Source organism: Aspergillus pseudotamarii, assembly GCF_009193445.1.
Source record: "Aspergillus pseudotamarii strain CBS 117625 unplaced genomic scaffold BDV38scaffold_152, whole genome shotgun sequence".
Classification (NCBI taxonomy): Eukaryota; Fungi; Ascomycota; class Eurotiomycetes; order Eurotiales; family Aspergillaceae; genus Aspergillus; species Aspergillus pseudotamarii.
This window is the reverse complement of record NW_022475166.1, coordinates 1-17,811: the sequence shown is the minus strand read 5'-3', so window position 1 is coordinate 17,811 and position 17,811 is coordinate 1. Positions and strand designations below refer to the sequence as shown.

Here is a 17,811-nt window from a genome sequence, read left to right as displayed (position 1 = left end):
ATCAAATTTCTCAGAAACTATTGTTGGGAAAAGACCGTTCACCCTTGTTCTTCCAAGCAGCAAGTTGGTATGTACCGTCAAACAACTCCGGGTTCCCACTCCAGTTCGAGGCTATGGGGAGTATTTAGGGCCAGGGTCGTTCTCCAGTGACTCGACTTTAGAAGGCTTGGTTGGATTTCCCTGGAGCCTACAATGGATGGTCCACCAAACAGCATACTAGCACGCTCCGCTAGCCATCCTTCCCTCGTGGATGTCTCGCCGGGACTGCTCACGCTCGTCCATTAGCGTACCACTGAGTGGAGATGATGCGACGACGTACGACAGCCCTGGTCCTGATTCCTGACAGGGGGGCAAAGGTCAACGAGGATCGATTACCTGAGCTAGTTGCAGCACACTGACAGGTTTCTGACGGCCGGTTTGTTTCCCTTGACCCGATACCTGCCTCTATCCTACCTATCTATCCACTTGACTACTTCCGTATAATACGCACCCTCTACTACAGTACAAGTTAACTTAACTCATTCTTAGGATCTCGTACATACGTAAGAACTGGTCGTGGGATCTCCCCGCTTTTGTTGATCATATTCTTGTTTGTATGGGAATCCAAGAGCGCGGGTTCTCTAACCACACAATGTGAGACTCTTTGTTAGCTTAGTGTTTCATCCCGGCCATTCCTGGGTGCCCTATCTTTCTTTCTCCACGACTCGGTCATGCCTTGGCACTCTGCTAGACGGCTCGGTGAGTCGCAACCGGTGATCTAGCAACCTCGCCGTGTTGGCGGACTAGATGACCGTTGTCCCTTCTGGGCCTCCTCTGCAGGCTAAGCTTGACTGGAACGCAGGTCCGTCAAATGGCTGACGTGAATTGATTTGATTTTTTGGAGATTTGATTTTTCTCACTTTGATTATTTCGGGTTGGATTGATTTGAATTTATTTATTTGAATTTATTTTTTTTTAATCCAGAATTTTTAAGTTGGCTTATTTTTTTGTTTTATTTTATTTTCTAAACCTGGAGATTTGTATTTTATTTCCACCCTTTGTACCCACCTGCATCTTGCTCATTCTGGACGTATACTTCGGCTGTCTCGCTCAAATCCGAAATACTACTCACCTTGGTTTTTTCTTTTTCGTCTTTCCCATTTGCTGTTATCTTCCAGAACTTTTCCTCTACCGTCCACTATTGATATCGTTATATATCCTACAACCTATCAATTTGAACTTTGGTGCACAACAACGTAGACGGAGGGAGGGAAAGAGTCCAGATTTGTCGTGACATTCGTTATACCACAATTCCTTTTCCTGACGTTTCTGCATTATCAAGCAACGGGGGTCCACGGGTTGCAACCCGTTTGGAGAATTCTAATTGCTGATCATCTTGGATTGAAAAAAAAAAAAAGTACCTAAAATCCTTTACGACTCAGATCTGGCAAAGTCGATTTTCCCATTTCTTCTTGGACATCTTGCACCGGTTGAAGAACGAGAGCCTTTTGGAAGCGGTCTAGCTCGAGAAACCGTCGCATCCCCTGGTGAGCGCAATCTAATCCATCCCCTTTACCCAGCTTCGGTACAAGGCGACCGTACAGGTCGTCTTCATCTCACCCCTCTTCTAAATGATTCTGACCATCCCCTGATATCTCCGAGTTACCACCATTCCCCTCTTCCTCCTTGCCGTGACCCTAAACCGACCCCAGTACCAAATTCTAGACCCGTGTGTGTCTCTGACTCTGGAACAGCTTCGGGCCTTTGAACTTGGCTAGTAACTAGCAAATGCATGAGGCTTGGGTACTTTTGATCAAGGTCTCTGTATAGTGTATGGGGAGAGGGTGCTTTTCTTTTTCTGGTCCCACGTCTCAAGAATCAGCCCACTGTTTCCCATTCAAATATCGGTCTTTGTCACTCTTTCGGCGAAGTGTCATCTATCCGCGTTGACACCTCCGCGTCCCGCTCAGACGTACTTCCCTCTTTCTTTTATAAACGTGATCAGATAGCCTGCCAGGGCTTTTATGCTCTAGCAGCGCTGATGTATGTCTGCGACGCTGGCGGAATATCGAGACTATGCCATTGATTATGCTCAACATGCCAGCTGCAAGCCCGAGGAACATACAAGTACGCTTGTTTACCACACGCATCAGCCACAACTGCAACATCCGAAGCCGCCAGATACTCCTTTCCAGCAAGGAAGTTCGCGCAGCACGGCATTTGAGCACCATCATGCAAACGCGACCGTTCTCCCAACCGCGAATCCCCATGGACTCCCCCAACAAGTCGTTCTCACACCGGCCCAGATGCTTTCACGGCAGCTTCCGGTACAATACACACCGACCAGCTTCGATATCCCGTCGATGCAGCGGGGTAAAAAACGGCACCTTTCCGAAACTGAGGGAGAAGGCGATGACGCAAATCATGGGCTCAGGCCACAGTTATCCATCCTCCCATCAGAATCGTCTGCTGAACCGACGCACCACTCACCCGAGATGCTCTTCTCGGTTCATGGGGACGCTGGGCAACATCATCAGATGCAAGGCCACGACCTTGGACCGCAGGATTCGGTGGCCCTCCCACAACATCACCACCACCATCGTCTCCCCCCACACGCGTCATTACGCGACTCCCAGCGCCATGGTATGAATATGGAATCTTCTCCATTCCCCTCTGGCCCGCCAAGTGTGGTCGGTCAGCCTGGGATGCCCGAACCAGCACCCAGGCCACGGGGACCCAAGCTCAAATTTACGCCGGAAGAGGACGCTTTGCTGGTAGAACTGAAAGAGAACAAAAACTTAACATGGAAACAAATCGCCGATTTCTTCCCGGGACGAACAAGTGGTACATTGCAGGTCCGGTACTGCACCAAGTTGAAAGCTAAGGACGTGGCATGGAGCGATGAAATGGTGCGCATTTCCAACCCATATTGGTGTTACACAGGCAGGACAGAGGATACTGACTTTTTGTGGACAGGTCCAACGGCTACAGCGTGCAGTCCAGGAGTATGAGAACGACCGCTGGCGTATCATTGCGGGGAAAGTTGGCAATGGTTTCACACCAGCAGCTTGTCGAGAGAGGGCTTCTCAGCTTGAAAACCCTCCATCATAGTTACGAGTGGATGTGGTTCCATTAGCGCCGGCGTACGCTCCCCTAATATCTGCTTTGTTACGTCTTAATCATTACCACTTTCGTTTCTTGGTAGGCTGTAATGGGAATTTGGATGGCCACGGTTTAGCTCTATACCAGACAACTTGGTGAAAGGTAGAGGATAATGTATGTATCATATCCATTTAGCGATGCCCAACGTGAATAGTAATTCCATTTGTTTTTTCCAAGTTGCCACACGGTGTTTCCCTCCGAATATCAATGAGTCAACGACCATTGAGCTCCTTCTGCGTGAGCAAAGCACGATGTAGCCCTTGTGATAAACATCAGATGATGTAGATGCACGAACCCTAAGCCCTATCAGGCCTCGAATCGGGCAATTGGTGCCCAAGTGGTCAGCCCGGGCGGCCGTAGCAGCTCCGCAACCAATCAACCCGCACTGCTGACTATTCGCCCGACCACGGGCCGAAGCGGCTTCAAACTCACCTCAAACCTCCAAACTCCCTCTGCTCCAAACGTCCTCACCTCCCTCCTCCGCCGTTATAGCCCCAATTCACCAGGACAATGTTCCTCCAACGCACAGCCTTCGCCCTCGCACGGCGCACTCCCGTCAGGGCCGTTGCTGCCCGCCCTTTCTCCTCCTCCGTCATCCGCTGTACGTGAGCCCAATGCCAAATTCAAGACCGCCTCTTGAGAGCCTTCGTCGCAGTCACCACCCTTCCTGTGAACCCATTGGGTCCGGGAAATGGGATATGTCCACAGCCAAGGCAGTCTTGTTGACGTACTAGCTAACATTGAGTCTTTGTTTGCAGCCAACAAGGCGAAGTATGGCGTTGAGAAGGATGGCAAGATCCTTTCTTTCGAAGGTTGGTATCCAGACCCGTTGTCATACGATCGGCCAATGCCCGTCTATAGCCGTATACCCAATTCGTATGCTCTTGTAACTACGAATTATGTCATTGGAGTAACCCTCCATCGCAGTCCTATCATCTCTTCGACATTTTGATTCATCACCCACTACGCTATTGCAAACGATGCTGACCGGTTCTTTTGCACAACAGAGATCAAGACCGAGGAGGACCTTGTCCCCCCCGGTGCTAAGTCCGGTACCGTTCCCTCCGACATCGAGCAGGCCACTGGTCTCGAACGTCTGGAACTTGTCGGAAAGATGCAGGGCATTGATATCTTCGACATGAGGCCCCTCGATGCCTCCCGGAAGGGTACGCTCCCTTAAGCTCCTACGATTTTTTTTGGTGGTCTACATGCGTGTACATTCAAATGGAACCACTACAGTGATACCGACGTCGACGAACCCTGACTGACACGCTATGCCTTACAGGAACTCTCGAGAACCCCATCATCGTCAACGGTGCCGGTGACGAGCAGTATGCTGGTTGCACTGGTTTCCCCGCTGACTCCCACACCGTCAACTGGCTGACCGTAAGTCTTTGTATTGCCATTGAGTGGCATGCTCTGTACCTGCGCGCGGAATACTAATTGGATCAATGCAGGTCTCTCGTGACCGCCCCATCGAGCGCTGCGGCGAGTGCGGCAACGTCGTCAAGCTGAACTACATCGGACCCTTGGAGGATGCCCATGACCGTAAGTCTCCTTCGACTATTGAAGCTTTCCAAATACCCCTGCTTACTCAGCCCTACCAGACGATCACGGCCACGGCCACGGCCACCCCGCTCCCGAGGAGCCCAAGACTTTCGCCGACTACGTCAAGCCTGAGTACTGGTACCGGTAAAATTTTGACACAATAATAGCGCAGTCATGTTTTCGCCTCACGGGGAAAAGAACACAGGAATCATGAAAAAGAGAGAAGGGGGGTGGCTATATCTTTGTTGAATCCGGCATTTGTCTCTTGTAGAATAGTTGAGTTGAAAGAAGTGATTGGTGTCTAATTGATTATTAGTTTTCTTGCCCTTTTCTTTTTGCCTACATAGTCCAATAGGGCTAGCTCTAAAACTCTCTCCATGGTTATTTGCTAGCGAGACAAAGAATAATATCGGGTGGCATGATGCGGTAAGTCCGGGAAATTTACGTATCTCGATCACTATCACGTGCCAATCTTCCTTCCCTCCGAACCAATGTCTATGGTTGTATTTTCCGCTTACCCATGTCGCTCTCTTACACCTGTATGTCCAGAAATCGGATAATAACGATTATACTTATCTCACATATGTGATTGCACTAATGTCATTGTTAAGGATTGAGAATAACGGAGTGAGAAATAGCCAAGAGAAGTAGAGTAAGCTTTGTCACGGGTACAATACATGATTTATGCTGGGGCTGATAGACAGACTCCCAGAATAGAGATTAGCTGGGAAGATAAATGATTGTGTAGCTTTAAGGGCAAAGAGCGATATTATGCTCAGACTGTTACTTTTGGTGAAATCCACTGGATATGACATTTTGGTCTCTTGTTGTTTCCTGTTGGCTCAGGACGACGCTTATATGAAGCAAGGGATGGGCTTGGGTGTATGCACCTCTTCAAGATATGAGTCGACAGGAATCGGTTGATTGCAGGTATTCCGGAGATTCTTAGGCGTTTACCGGCCCAACATGCGCAGCTCGACATACCGTAATGGCGGGTATACAAGACCAGCCCAGGTGAATCCGACGTAGTTACCCATCTATCCGAGATTAGATATATCCTCTTAGGTTTGTTAGGGTAGTGAGGATAGCAATGTATCACTTACATCTGCGCCATATTCACCCACTAATCTAGAAAGAGGACCAATATACCATACTTGCGCCATGCACAGGATTGCGCCGACCCAACCGACCACGAAGGCAACAAACGCGGCGATGCCCACAGGTAGCTTTGAGGGGTCATTCCACACATTCCAGTTATACCCAGTACGGAGTCGGAAGATAAATCGCTCTTCGAGAATGATGGCGAACCATATTGCGACCCAGTAGCCCATGAGAGCGAGGAAATTGGTGAATATGTCGGAAAGGTTGCTTCGACCAACTAATGCGCAGACGGTGTAGATTATAACGCCGATGGTGTTCCATATAGCTCTCGGGACCTTTTCGGCGTACCGTCCAAGAACCTGGAAGTCGACACCGGCGGAATAGGTCGGTGGGATGGTATTTGCGATGAGTCCTAGCGCAACAACCACCGAGCAGAACTTGCCGAACCCATGGAGAGGCCCGAATCCTTCGACGATAAGTGCCCCTGCACCCCTAGAGTATGCTGCGCCATACTCTGGATGACTCGAGATACCAGATGCAAGTCCGATACCGACAAGAAACGCCATAGTGAATGATACAATGAGGCCTACCAATGAAAGTGAGAAGAGCGTCACTCGGGATGTTCTCTCAGGGTAATAGACGAAGAAGTCGGCCGCTAACGGGGCATAGGTGATTGCAGCACTGAGACAGATAGAGAAGAATGACAACCTAATGAAATGTAATCGTATCAGTCATGGCCACAGCAGCATAGCAAAAGTCATGAAGGCGTACCGATTCCCAGCGAGCGTGCGAGGATCCCCGATTGAAGGCGCGGACAGATCAAATTTTGATGAAGACACAGCGTAGAGTATAGAGACTACGATAATCTGGGGAAGGAATGCGAAGCTTGACGCAGTCAGTACACGACTAAACTCATTAAGGGCATCCACACCAACCGTTCATAGTAATGGAAGACCTGATAGCCGAACGTGGCTATCACCCAGCAACTGACTGCGATGATCACGATGCCTACCATTAGATCAGCACGTGTAATTGAAATTCTCAACACCATGACTACCTACCGACAGCTACCGACATGTTCCCATTTGGTGACACGGCAGATAAGATCTGCCCGCATACTACGCAATCAATTAAGGAGTACCCAAGCATTTGGATCAGATTCAGGATGACAACAATCTTGCTCGGCCACCACCCCATCGTATAGCGTCCGAATGCCTATATCATATTTAGTATACAGCATAATAGTCGGTTTAGCCTGGGGAAAGCCCACCATAGTCCGGACGCCGGAGACTGGCCCCCATGTAGCCATCCATGAGGCAACTAATGCGCCAACGAAAGCACCCAGAACCGCACAAAGTGCCGAATCCAGGAAGCTCAAGCCGTACACAACGGGCCCCAGCATTCCTAGGGTAATGTTGTTGGCCGCCAAATTGATTGAGACCCAGAGCAAGAACGCTTGCAGGTACGAGACCCAAGTCAACTTTTTCATCCGTTCATGTTGTTGCACCCTTTCAATACCACGGGCTTCCAGGTTGTATTCGATCAGTTGGTTTTCAAATCTCCTAACATATGCAGCAATGCGTGGCGACAAGAAAGGGCCGTCCGGCGCATCGCAACCCTCTCCATCATACTCTGCAGTATGGGACGGGTGATCAGTGAAGGGAGTCTTTGACGGTTCTTTTTCAGAGGTTACCCTTAGGGTAGACAGAGGAGGTTCCGAGGACATGCTACTACTATCAAGTCAGTATCAACCCATGTAGAAACTGAGGGTTAAAAAAGCGCGCATGAGTCCTTTCGCTGGAATTATCCAGATCAAGTTCAACCGTATATTCTCAGAACGACAACTGCTGCCACATCATCTACACCCACGTCCGAGGACAACAAGCCAAGAAACACACGAGTCATGGCCGGGTATATTGCATCAGATCTGTGTGTGACAGCGTTGCCGAACACCGGTCATCATGCAGGCGTATTACCTAGATACCTTGATCGACAGACAAAACCACGCTACTTGTCTTCATGATAGCCATCCCTTGCATAGAGATCCTGTGAGAAGACGGGAGAGTTGTACTCGGAACAATTGCTTTTTGTTTTTTCCCAACGACTTTGGTGAATCAGTTATTGCAACTACGACTTTGAAGACTCAAAAAGTTAGCCAATCGAGTTCTCAATTGGATCAAACGGAAATCTTTTCCTAGAAAAGGTGTGATGGAGTTCACCTGGGGGGTATATACACGAGCCCGTTGCGATACGGAGAAAGCTTGTCAGGGTTATGGACGCTTCGTGAACAAGACGACTCGAGTAAAGAAGTGGCAAAGGGAATGTCACCTTTTTTATTCTGAGAGGGAAGAAAGATTCCCACTTTCTTGCCGCGGGGAAGTCGTTCGGTTCTCCGCTCCGATAGCGGATTCCGCCAATGATAGGCTACCACCGTTATTGACGTACCTTTGAATCATGGAGAACTCAACATACATAAAATGACATAGGTGCGGAACTCATGGAGCTTCCAGTTGCTAGTGTAGAGATTGATCGCCGATTACATATGAATTAGGCGCAATATCTACAGTCGTTTGTTAAGACGGCATATTGGTAGAAGCACTGACGGGTCGGTCTATTTGTGCCTCTTCAAGGCTTGGATATGAGGCAGGTTCATCGCATTGGTTTAGAGGGTTATCATGGCTTGCGAATCAAGAGTTGTAAACGGCAAGTGGGGTATTCCAAGTGTAAAGGAAGAGAAGAGAAGAACAAAACGAAAGGACAGCAAGGCCAACTCCAAGCACTTCGCCAAGTAGTGTGCAAATTGTTGCCAAATAGAAATTGAAAATAAAAGAGCATGCATCGCCGTTGCGCGAACCCAGTTCCCCAGCAACATGAACGAACGTTTCAGATATCTCATGCACTGATAATCATGTCTTCGTCAAATTCCGCCGAACGTCTAGAGGTCCTTAAAGTGCTCTTTCGCATACTGTTCACATGCCTGCATCCATGTCAAAGATTGGACTCAGATTAGGATTCTTGGGGCTCACTTTTGCCGGTTTTCCAACTTTTTGCCCGATGACTTTCCATTTGCTCGCCTCATATTCCTTGATTGCCTCGCGGAGTGCTATAGACTGCATGCTGTCAGACACAGAATGATAAAAGAGGCCCTCTTCGAAGCGCTATAATTTACCTCATCTTCATCAAACTCGGCATAGTGCATATCCTAATTGGGAATATTAGTCACTGGATGATAACGCTATCCGGGATAATGGCTGAAACGCTACCTTATACCAGTGCTTCTTAACACTCCCTTCGGTTCGAGCAGGAAATGTCTATTAGTTCCAATTAGTAACATATCCGAGACCATGGGTAGGAGCCGACAGCGGCCTACCTTAGCAATCTCACTCCAGCTGCGACCGGCATCGCGCATTGTCTTTAGTCGCTGTTCTTCCTCCGCAGTCCACGGAGTGTTGGTCCTTCCTTTCTTCTTGGGCGGAGCTTCTGGCGCTCCTGGCCCAGGTTCAAGCGCGGCCTCGCCCACAGCGGCTGTAGACCCAGATGCTGTCATGGTTGCCGCAGTGCTTATCTGGGGCGAAGCACGGCGCTTTTTGGGGTTTGGGGGAGAAAGCTGGGGTTGGGGCATAGGAATGCCCTCGAATGAAGGCACTCTTTGAAATGGATTGACCTGCTGCGGAACTAACAGGTGAGATGGCGCGCTGGTCGATGGAGACGCCTTGACACGTTTGGAGGTTGGAGAGGTTCTAGCTGAGTGTCAGGGAAGAAGAAGCAGGAGTTGAGATGGTGAATTGTGTTAAGGAATGGTGAACAGTGACTCAGATGAAACAGGAATGACACAATATAAGTATACCAATCGAACGAGTAAGAATCATCAACGAACGGGTAAACTCAAGGCCATTCAACTGTGCAAGTCACATGTGACGGACCAAAGAACGAAAGAAGTAAAAGAAGCACATGACACAAGGACTATATATATACGGACGAAGAGGGCAAGGGGAGGCAAAGGCCGTTATTGCGCCGCACTACCGAAGCCTCTTTTTCCCCGGGAAGGGAAGGACGAGGAGGAACCAACTTACGACATGGTGGACGATGCGCAGTATTCCCAATCACGCTGCGTCGATTCATCTGTAAATATACATGCTTAAGAGATTAGCAATCTGTTACTCCAGTGTAGATTGGCCTGTCCAGTCCAGGGAAAGCAGCTCTTGGTTACACCGGGAAAAAAAAAAAAAAACAATGACGATGACACGGGCGCATCCCACGGTGTGGCAGTAGCGCTGCAGGATGTCAACCATGTACGGCACGTACAGGAATGTGAAAGTGGTTGAGTAGATTACGTGCATATGAATGCTCGGTGAGGTTGATGCTTGTACAGTATAGATGTGGGAGTTAATCGGGAAGGAAATGATAAGATATCAAACTTAACAGCGGGACCCGATGATGCAGGATGTTGAGGGAGATGGAAATCGGAAAAGGAAAATGATAGTTAACAAGGAGAAAAAAGTATATATATGAACAGGCTTAGGCACAATCATTCGAGAACTTTTCTGGCATAGGAAGAGCAGAAGGTGGAGGAGTAGCAGTATGGGGATACAAAGGCTGGAAATAGTACGATAGAGGAGGAGTACTGGATGAGCGACGATAAGATGATCCGGTCAGAAGAAAAGAGTGCAGAAGATCAATAGGCAGCATACGCACTGGTCAAAGTTCATGGCTGATGAGGGACTCTTTTTTCCTCAAGGGTTCGGATCAAATCAAATAGAAGGAAACAAAGAGGCGAAGTTACATGGAATAGAGAAATAAATGATACACAAGAGAGAGTATGAACGAGTGAGAAAAAGAAAAGGTGAAGGGTGAGCTGAGAGGAGAATACTTTACTTGTACAGTAAAGTTCCTGTACAGTTACAGCTGAGGGGCATCCAAATTAATTCTGTACTAGAGAAAAGCACCAATCCCGACGTCTCCGAGCTTGCTTTGCTTTTTATAATAAATCATAATAATTATTCACTTATTTTCTCCTTCCTTTATCCCCCCGTATTTAATCCATTCTGCAAGAAATTCACAAGAATAGCACACCTAACAAAAAGAAAAGAAAAGAAAAAAAAGCATGATAAAGAACGTTTCTACTAGTATTAAGGTCCTATTCTAACGGTTTCCTTCACCCTAAAATGTTCAAGGATACCGGAAACGGCGTATATACTACAAGCTTCAGTCTTCCAAATTCCTGTAGTATCAGATTCTCTGTAACGCTCCGATGATTATACTATGGTCGAGACTTCACGACTTAGCTTAATTTACCAGCCACCAAAGCCCTCCATGTCAAACACTAGGTAGGTGACAAACCAGCATTGTTGAACACTTAACGGGGTAATCTACAAATATCAGTCTAGACAAAACCGTGTCGGTCCATAGAGCTCCATTTCAACCCTGGTCTTTCTTTCCGGGCTAACCTGACAATGCTGCAGTTGTCCAGTTGGGGCCAAACAGTCTGACATCGCCTGTTGTGAGGGGCTGTTTACCCAGTGAGCTCTGGCCACCACCGACTACTACTAGGGCGACATTAATCTGTCTTACTTGGCAGGCAGGTAAATAAAAATAATAAAAAATAAAAAATAAAATGAGTACGCTCATGGGTAAGAATCAGGTTTGTCGTTTTTGAGTTTTCATCCCTTTTCAATCCGCGTACTCGAAATTAACTATGAAAAAGTGGGGTAACGCTCAACCATAAATCAATTAAGTATAGTTAATTGGTACCTGTGTGTCAACATGACATCTGCACCGTTAGATCAGATCATATTGCAAGGTTATATTGTGTTTATTATTATCGTTGTTGTTGTTATCCTTATTTATCATTTTCTGAATGCTTCTGTAAGAAACAATATATAAATAGAAGAAGGAGGTGGTCGTTGTTGTGTACATATAGTCATAGTCGGGTTCGTGCATATAATCTATATAGAGAGAGAGAGCAGAAGGGGCGCGTGATCTTTTAGCATCAACTTGACATCGGTTCTTGGAGTGATATCTTTCCATAGCTACTGTAGTAGATCTGCTTATTGGTGATGCCTTTCGAATCCTCGAGTCCATTAACTAACTCGATATACTGATCGGTACGATCTTGAATTAGAAAATAATGGTAGTGCTTTATACATACGGAGCACACCACTTAGTTCCAGCATGCGCTCAGAGGACTGATTGACGTCATCACTGATAAGAATAAGTCACGTGATGTACACGCGGCCCCGGATTCGGCGTGGATCCCGTGCTGCATGAGCTCAGCTCCCGTGCCTTCTGTGCTCTGGAGATACCGAGATACATGACACATCTGTAGGACAGAATCTCTCCGTGTCCTCTACGTGCTGACCGCCCTTTCTCCTGCCATCTGCTTCCTTCTAGCACGGCTTCCCTTTGGCCACGTTGTCACTTTATTGAACTCTGGTCGTGGTCGCACATTCCAATCTGTGGTTACGAAGCAGCAATTGTACAACACTACGCGAAGCTTTCGAGTACTATCCTGATAGCTTCGGGAAGGGCAGGGAATAGCGAGGTAGTAGGTCTCTTAGCAGCACTCGGACTGGCTTGATGGCTATTGCTTGGATAGTGTCGTGATTCGTGAACGTTGAACCCCTACCCACAAGCCATATACTTGAGAGACTCTGCGTTAGATAACACAATACGATGGACCCAAAGTGGAACATTTTTCGCATGTTAGGCGATCTCGCCCATATCTCTTCAAAATGCATCCTGCTGTGGGCCATCCATCGCAACAAGAGCGCGGAAGGTCAGTAAGCTGCCCCTAGTTTTTGTTAGGTATTATACTCACCGACTGCTTTTCATCACAGGTGTTTCGCTTCTTACCCAGGTTCTATATATGATGGTCTTTCTCAGTCGTTATCTTGAATTATTCCTAGGGAGGGGATGGGGGACCTTTTATCTCGTGTTTTTCAAGCTCTTTTACATCTTCTCTTCGGCATATATCATCTTCTTGATGATGAAGGTATTTCCCCGGACACGGGAAAGGGAGAGGGCATGGAAACTGGCTTTGGGCTCTGCTGCGGCGTCTTTAGTGTTAGCACCCATCTTGACGCTAATATTCAGGCATCCTTGGCCACAGAGATGGTTCACGGAGGTGAGTTAAACTAGGGATAGATAATTTGTTGTAAACTAGACTAACGATGCGGGGCCTGTGCTATATAGATTTGGTGGACATTCTCGATCGTCCTGGAATCCGTTTGCGTGCTACCCCAATTACTGCTCCTACGCCAGACCACCGTCCCCACTGTCATCGACTCCTATTATCTCCTTACATTAGGTTCCTACCGGGGATTTTACATTCTGAATTGGCTGTATAGGGGATTTGTCTCTCATTACTGGGACCCTATTTCAGATATTTTTGGCATCGTCCAGACCGCGTTCTACATTGACTTCGCTTGGGTCTACTACACGCGGCAGCGTGTGAAACTCCGCAATGGTGGTGTTGTAGACTCGGAGGATTTCCGGAACAGCTGGCTGGTCAACAAAGTGTTGAGTTTCAGGCAGCGAAGGAGCGTCGATGAAGAACAGCACCTGCATGATGAAGGAGCAGAAGTCGGACATGGGGCTGATGGTGAACGGCCGAGAAACAATCGCTGGGGAGCTCGAGGGATCAGTATCTCCGCAGATGACACACTAAACGAGAGTCGCCATCCCAAGCCCAGCAGTGCAGGTGACGACCGACTGGAGGGATTTCTGGAGGACGAAGAGGACACTTGGGAAGAGCACGCAAACCAGCAAACACAGCACAAGCATTCTCCTGATGTGACGGACAACCAGAAGTGATCAATTGAATTGACGACGGAGGAAGAATTTTTGCTTCTAGAAGGCTTTTTACTGCAGGTTTGACATGTGTGTATCTGTATTTCTGGTTTATTTTGGGGTTTGTGTCATCATGATTCTGACTTTTACATTCAAGTACACCTGACATTGAGATTTCGAAGTAGTAGCGATCGACTAATATTCGATGTGAGACTGAAATTGGAATGATGGATACTATTTTTGGAATTAAATCAGCCCTGTCAGGGCCTTAGGGACCCTGATTTGATATAATTATAAATGGTAATCTGCATGGGCCGGGAAGGGGAAAGAGGGGAGGGGCGGAGTTGAAGAGAGGGGGAAATAATTGGAGAAATGGACTGAAAAAATAGTAATAGCAAATAAGAACATCAGTTAAAGCAAGCCTATCCTTCCATGAAAGAAGCATTAATGAAAAAAAAGACCGTGGAACCGTTGTTTCAAGAATTGCTCTGAGCCATGGCTGCGCCATTTCATAGCCACGGACCCCATATCAAGGCCGTTGAGACTACATCCATGTTTGGTAAACAAAGGAAGGGGGCCAAGTCGAAGTTAGAGGACAAAACTGCCTGATCAGCGTTCGGAAGTCGGCTTTGGGGGTGGGAAAGAGGTTCGTGAATCCCTGTCCCATACTATTGTTTACTAAGTACCGAGGGCAGCGTGTGCAAACTGGTAAGCTATAGGTGATGGGCTGATGTTAATTTGAAATTCTTTTTAATTAGCTCTTCCCCTTCCAGTTTTAGCCCCAATCCTGTGACATCACGTGCCACTTCCTTCCCGTCACCCATGGAGATGCATCATTGCCATATCCGTCCTTCGTTTGCATGGATGGTGGTGAGAGGTCGACCAGAAAATTACACGACCATCAGCCTCAATATGCTGTGTTTGGGGGGCCGGAGAAGAGAGGGGAGGGGAGAAATGGGGTGTGTTCTTCATGATCATGGCGAGAAAAATATCCCGTGATTGATCTTGTTTAAGCGCTTGTGCCATCCCGACTCCCGAGATCCACCGCTGACGGTCTGGAAATGAGGGCTCAGAGCCAATCTCTCATCTCATCTGGCGCCTAACCATTTGAAATCGTCGGAGACACGTGGCGCTGGTTGGATCATTTGGATGCACACCACCGGGAGGATTCTTGAGGATTACTACCTTATGTCTGAGAGTCTAGGTCACTAACTTTGCTAGACTCAGCTGTTGAAAGAGTTGAAATGTCATCGTGGTGGTCAGAGCGAGCAATATCCCCAGTCCTGTCAATCCCGCTAATTTTGACTAGTTCGTTCCGAACCCACCGGGGATTTGCAGCCGCAGCAACGAAGCAGCGCTTAATGACCCGCTTTGGTTCTTCCGGAGCGGCCCATCCACAAGCTTTACCTGCTCTGGTGATGGGAAACTGGACCCTATGGGGGTATTCGAGTCTTAGTCGATGGAGCAAATGGTTCTATGTGTCTTGTGCCTCTCCATTCCATAGACTCACTCGTTCCGGATTTTGTCCAGGTAAGGAATCCTAGTTGATGACCCTATCATTATTGGGGCTACACACTAGTAGCTTATCTATCAACTTCTCCGGCCCTTTAGGCCTCCCCACTCGTGTAGTGACTAGAAGTCATAGAATGACCTTCGCTTGCATTGTGTCCGGGAAATTTGTTTTTAGTAATTTTTATTTTTCAATGTATTATTATTATTTTTTTTTTATTTGATTTGATTTGATTTTCTTTTCTAAATGTTTTTTTTTTTGTTCCTTCCAAAATGACCCTTCCTTTCAATTGAACCTGGCAAAAGTCTGTTTATTATTACTAGTATTTTATTTTCTTGTCAGATCCAGCGCTAATTTCCCCCCGACCGTCCTTCTAATTCTAGGATACGGCGGGCCGCTAAGCACCGATCCCATTCCTTTGCCATGATGTCCAACCCATGGTTTCCACCCCTGGAGATCCAGAGCACTGGGACTATGATCGCAGGTGCTGCCTTGCCATCGAACAGCCATGTGGGCCTTTGAAATGCAAAGTCTGCGCCCCCGAAAGTTTGGGGGCTGGAATTCTTCTCCCCATAGTTATGTCAAAGGATGAGCCATGGCTTTTCCTAAGACGCCAATGTTTTCTATCGGGATAAGTTGGCGCTTAAATGCGGGCTCATCGTCTAGTTTACACCTCTGGTTGAGAGCGATTTAGTGCGGCAAAGCGTGGTTGGCGGTATCTACACATCTCTTGGAGCTCTCTGGACTTGTTGACAGGGAAAAAAAAGTATTCAAGGATTCTAGCCTACCTCGCAAGGCAGTTCCCCCTCTCTCGTTGTGCGTTACTAAGGATATGAACCTGCATAACATTACCATTATCACTTTGTTTCTTCTATCTATTTAATGCAGCAGTCTCTCCTCAGTCGTGTTGCGAAGGACGTTAAGTTTCATTGGCTTCCCCCTCCCCCCCCCCCCAAAAAAAAACTATTGCTTATATACTACCGCCTTCGGCCCCAATAAATACGTTCATTTCACTTTCTTTGCCGCTGTGGTGGTTGCTTCTTCTGTCGTTGTCTGATCAAACGTTTGATCCTCCCGTCACTACATATTGTTGGTCCTCCTATCGGCTTGCTCCATGTTTCCTCGGACTCCAGGCGACTATACCGGGCCAAACCCGTATGGATCAGGCGGTCATCACCCGGAAGAAGGAATGGATAACTTCTATGAGACTTATCAAGCTCCATGGCCCGGAGTAGAGGCTGTACGTGCGGACTTAATGCCCACGCAGAGACGCCATATACTGACAAGCACCGGTGCTCCACAGTCCCACTATGGAGACGTCAACCACCCTTACAATACCACGGCAGCTTTCCCTTCCAATGCCATCTTAACACCAATCAGTCTTCCCGACAGCTCCTTTGCTCATGCCCGACCTAGCCCGGTTCTCAGTCACCATTCCCAAGAATATGCATACTGCATGGCTGAATCTGTCCCCTCACATGGACTGGGAATTACCGCGCCCTTTCCAAGTGATTTCCCGCGAACTGTAACCGCTGGTCTAGGCCCTGTTCCCGACCCAGATTATGTCTTCAGTGGAGCCGCCCTGTCACCTCCGCCACACCCCGTTAAGCGGACTCGGCGAAGTCCTAAACCAACGGTGGCAGGTCGCGAAGGACCAGTCACCATACTGCCTCATCCGGAAGGGCTTCAACGATTAGAGCAGGAACGCCGGCGAGAGCAAGTTGATCCTCATTCACAACAACGACCTCGGGCCCCCGGCCGAGGGCGACGAGACCCACAAGCCGAAGAAGAGGACGCATTTGTTGAACGGTTACGGGAACAGAACCTAGCATGGAAGCACATCCGGGAGATGTTCAGGGAGAAGTTCAACAAGGACGCGTCGGAGGCCCGCCTACAGATGCGGATGCTGCGCAGGCGCAAAGACCGCTCGGCTCGGTGGGAAGAGAGCGATGTGAGTACGTACATCAAACCTACCTCCTCATCTTGGTCCACTGCTAATTACCAGGTTGTCTAGATCCGATTGCTCATAAGGGCTAGAGAATATTGGGAGAGGGAAAAGTATAATTTAATAGCACAAAAGGTGAGGTCTCATACACAGGCAGCGAGTAGCATTGGTAACCTACCTACTAATCATGAAGGCATTAGATGCACGAGCTAGGGGCAAAGAAACTTTACACAGCACGACAATGTGAGGCACAACTACGGTATCTAGATTCTCGTCGAGAAGGTGACACCTCGCTGTCACGAATAGTGGAAGCACGAAAACGGCCTACGATGAAATCCCCTCGAGGGATTACCCGCGTGACGACTGCCTAGTTTTTTTTTTTTTTTTTTTTTTTTTTTTTTTCCCCTTTTTTTTTTTTTTTTTTTCAGCTGCGTGGATTTACTAGCAAGGACGGAGTTTTGATAACGAGATTATTGCATGACCAGCTAGCGTTTTTTGATGCCTTCTGTTTCATTTCTTCATTTGTTTTATTCTTCAAATCCTTGACCTGTTAGCCCCGACATCTTATCTCAGATACTGGAGATATACCCTGGTTGATCCACCAAATGAAAAGAGTCACCATTCCTACAAATCTCAAGGAAGCTAAAATGCAAAAGTCCCCCAGTAATCTGGTAATCGTAATCAACCCATTCAAGGAACGGTCCCACCATGACAAAGAGAATCCAGGATTCCAAATTAAAAAAAAAAAAAAAAAAAAAAAAAAAAAAAAAAAAAAAAA

General features: G+C 47.7%; 8 protein-coding genes across 8 annotated transcripts; 5 read left to right on the top strand and 3 right to left on the bottom strand.

The window, feature by feature from the left end:
* Positions 1–2,024: 2,024 nt before the first annotated feature.
* On the top strand, positions 2,025–3,090 carry BDV38DRAFT_276535 (SANT/Myb-like DNA-binding domain-containing protein; the record flags this gene model as incomplete). The annotated part of the gene is made up of 2 exons (XM_032058237.1): positions 2,025–2,888; positions 2,956–3,090. 2 exons carry the CDS (start codon positions 2,025–2,027, stop codon positions 3,088–3,090), a joined length of 999 nt encoding a protein of 332 aa, XP_031906815.1.
* Positions 3,091–3,651: 561 nt separating this feature from the next.
* cox5b (cytochrome c oxidase subunit IV) lies at positions 3,652–4,837 on the top strand (the record flags this gene model as incomplete). The annotated part of the gene is made up of 6 exons (XM_032058236.1): positions 3,652–3,742; positions 3,900–3,953; positions 4,149–4,307; positions 4,427–4,527; positions 4,599–4,689; positions 4,749–4,837. The coding sequence occupies 6 exons, from the start codon at positions 3,652–3,654 to the stop codon at positions 4,835–4,837; spliced, it is 585 nt and encodes a 194-aa protein (XP_031906814.1).
* A 410-nt stretch (positions 4,838–5,247) lies between these two features.
* Positions 5,248–8,169, bottom strand: BDV38DRAFT_48348 (purine-cytosine permease family protein). The gene is made up of 8 exons (XM_032063424.1): positions 8,119–8,169; positions 7,775–7,932; positions 7,061–7,517; positions 6,852–7,005; positions 6,726–6,798; positions 6,562–6,675; positions 5,793–6,498; positions 5,248–5,726 (listed from the first exon to the last, which is right to left on the bottom strand). Exons 3-8 carry the CDS (start codon positions 7,514–7,516, stop codon positions 5,643–5,645), a joined length of 1,587 nt encoding a protein of 528 aa, XP_031906813.1. The 5' UTR covers position 7,517; positions 7,775–7,932; positions 8,119–8,169; the 3' UTR covers positions 5,248–5,642.
* Positions 8,106–10,021, bottom strand: BDV38DRAFT_266369 (SANT/Myb-like DNA-binding domain-containing protein). The gene is made up of 5 exons (XM_032056448.1): positions 9,161–10,021; positions 9,054–9,101; positions 8,960–8,992; positions 8,817–8,900; positions 8,106–8,767 (listed from the first exon to the last, which is right to left on the bottom strand). Exons 1-5 carry the CDS (start codon positions 9,410–9,412, stop codon positions 8,726–8,728), a joined length of 459 nt encoding a protein of 152 aa, XP_031906812.1. The 5' UTR covers positions 9,413–10,021; the 3' UTR covers positions 8,106–8,725.
* On the bottom strand, positions 10,004–10,700 carry BDV38DRAFT_266360 (uncharacterized protein). The gene has a single exon (XM_032056447.1). It carries the CDS (start codon positions 10,477–10,479, stop codon positions 10,309–10,311), a length of 171 nt encoding a protein of 56 aa, XP_031906811.1. The 5' UTR covers positions 10,480–10,700; the 3' UTR covers positions 10,004–10,308.
* Positions 10,701–12,775: 2,075 nt separating this feature from the next.
* On the top strand, positions 12,776–13,602 carry BDV38DRAFT_276531 (ER lumen protein-retaining receptor; the record flags this gene model as incomplete). The annotated part of the gene is made up of 2 exons (XM_032058235.1): positions 12,776–12,913; positions 12,982–13,602. The coding sequence occupies 2 exons, from the start codon at positions 12,776–12,778 to the stop codon at positions 13,600–13,602; spliced, it is 759 nt and encodes a 252-aa protein (XP_031906810.1).
* A 471-nt stretch (positions 13,603–14,073) lies between these two features.
* BDV38DRAFT_276530 (uncharacterized protein) lies at positions 14,074–15,034 on the top strand (the record flags this gene model as incomplete). The annotated part of the gene is made up of 3 exons (XM_032058234.1): positions 14,074–14,137; positions 14,167–14,213; positions 14,888–15,034. The coding sequence occupies 3 exons, from the start codon at positions 14,074–14,076 to the stop codon at positions 15,032–15,034; spliced, it is 258 nt and encodes an 85-aa protein (XP_031906809.1).
* Positions 15,035–16,046: 1,012 nt separating this feature from the next.
* BDV38DRAFT_266351 (uncharacterized protein) lies at positions 16,047–17,356 on the top strand. Its single transcript, XM_032056446.1, has 3 exons — positions 16,047–17,043; positions 17,103–17,168; positions 17,234–17,356. Exons 1-2 carry the CDS (start codon positions 16,203–16,205, stop codon positions 17,123–17,125), a joined length of 864 nt encoding a protein of 287 aa, XP_031906808.1. The 5' UTR covers positions 16,047–16,202; the 3' UTR covers positions 17,126–17,168; positions 17,234–17,356.
* Positions 17,357–17,811: the final 455 nt, after the last annotated feature.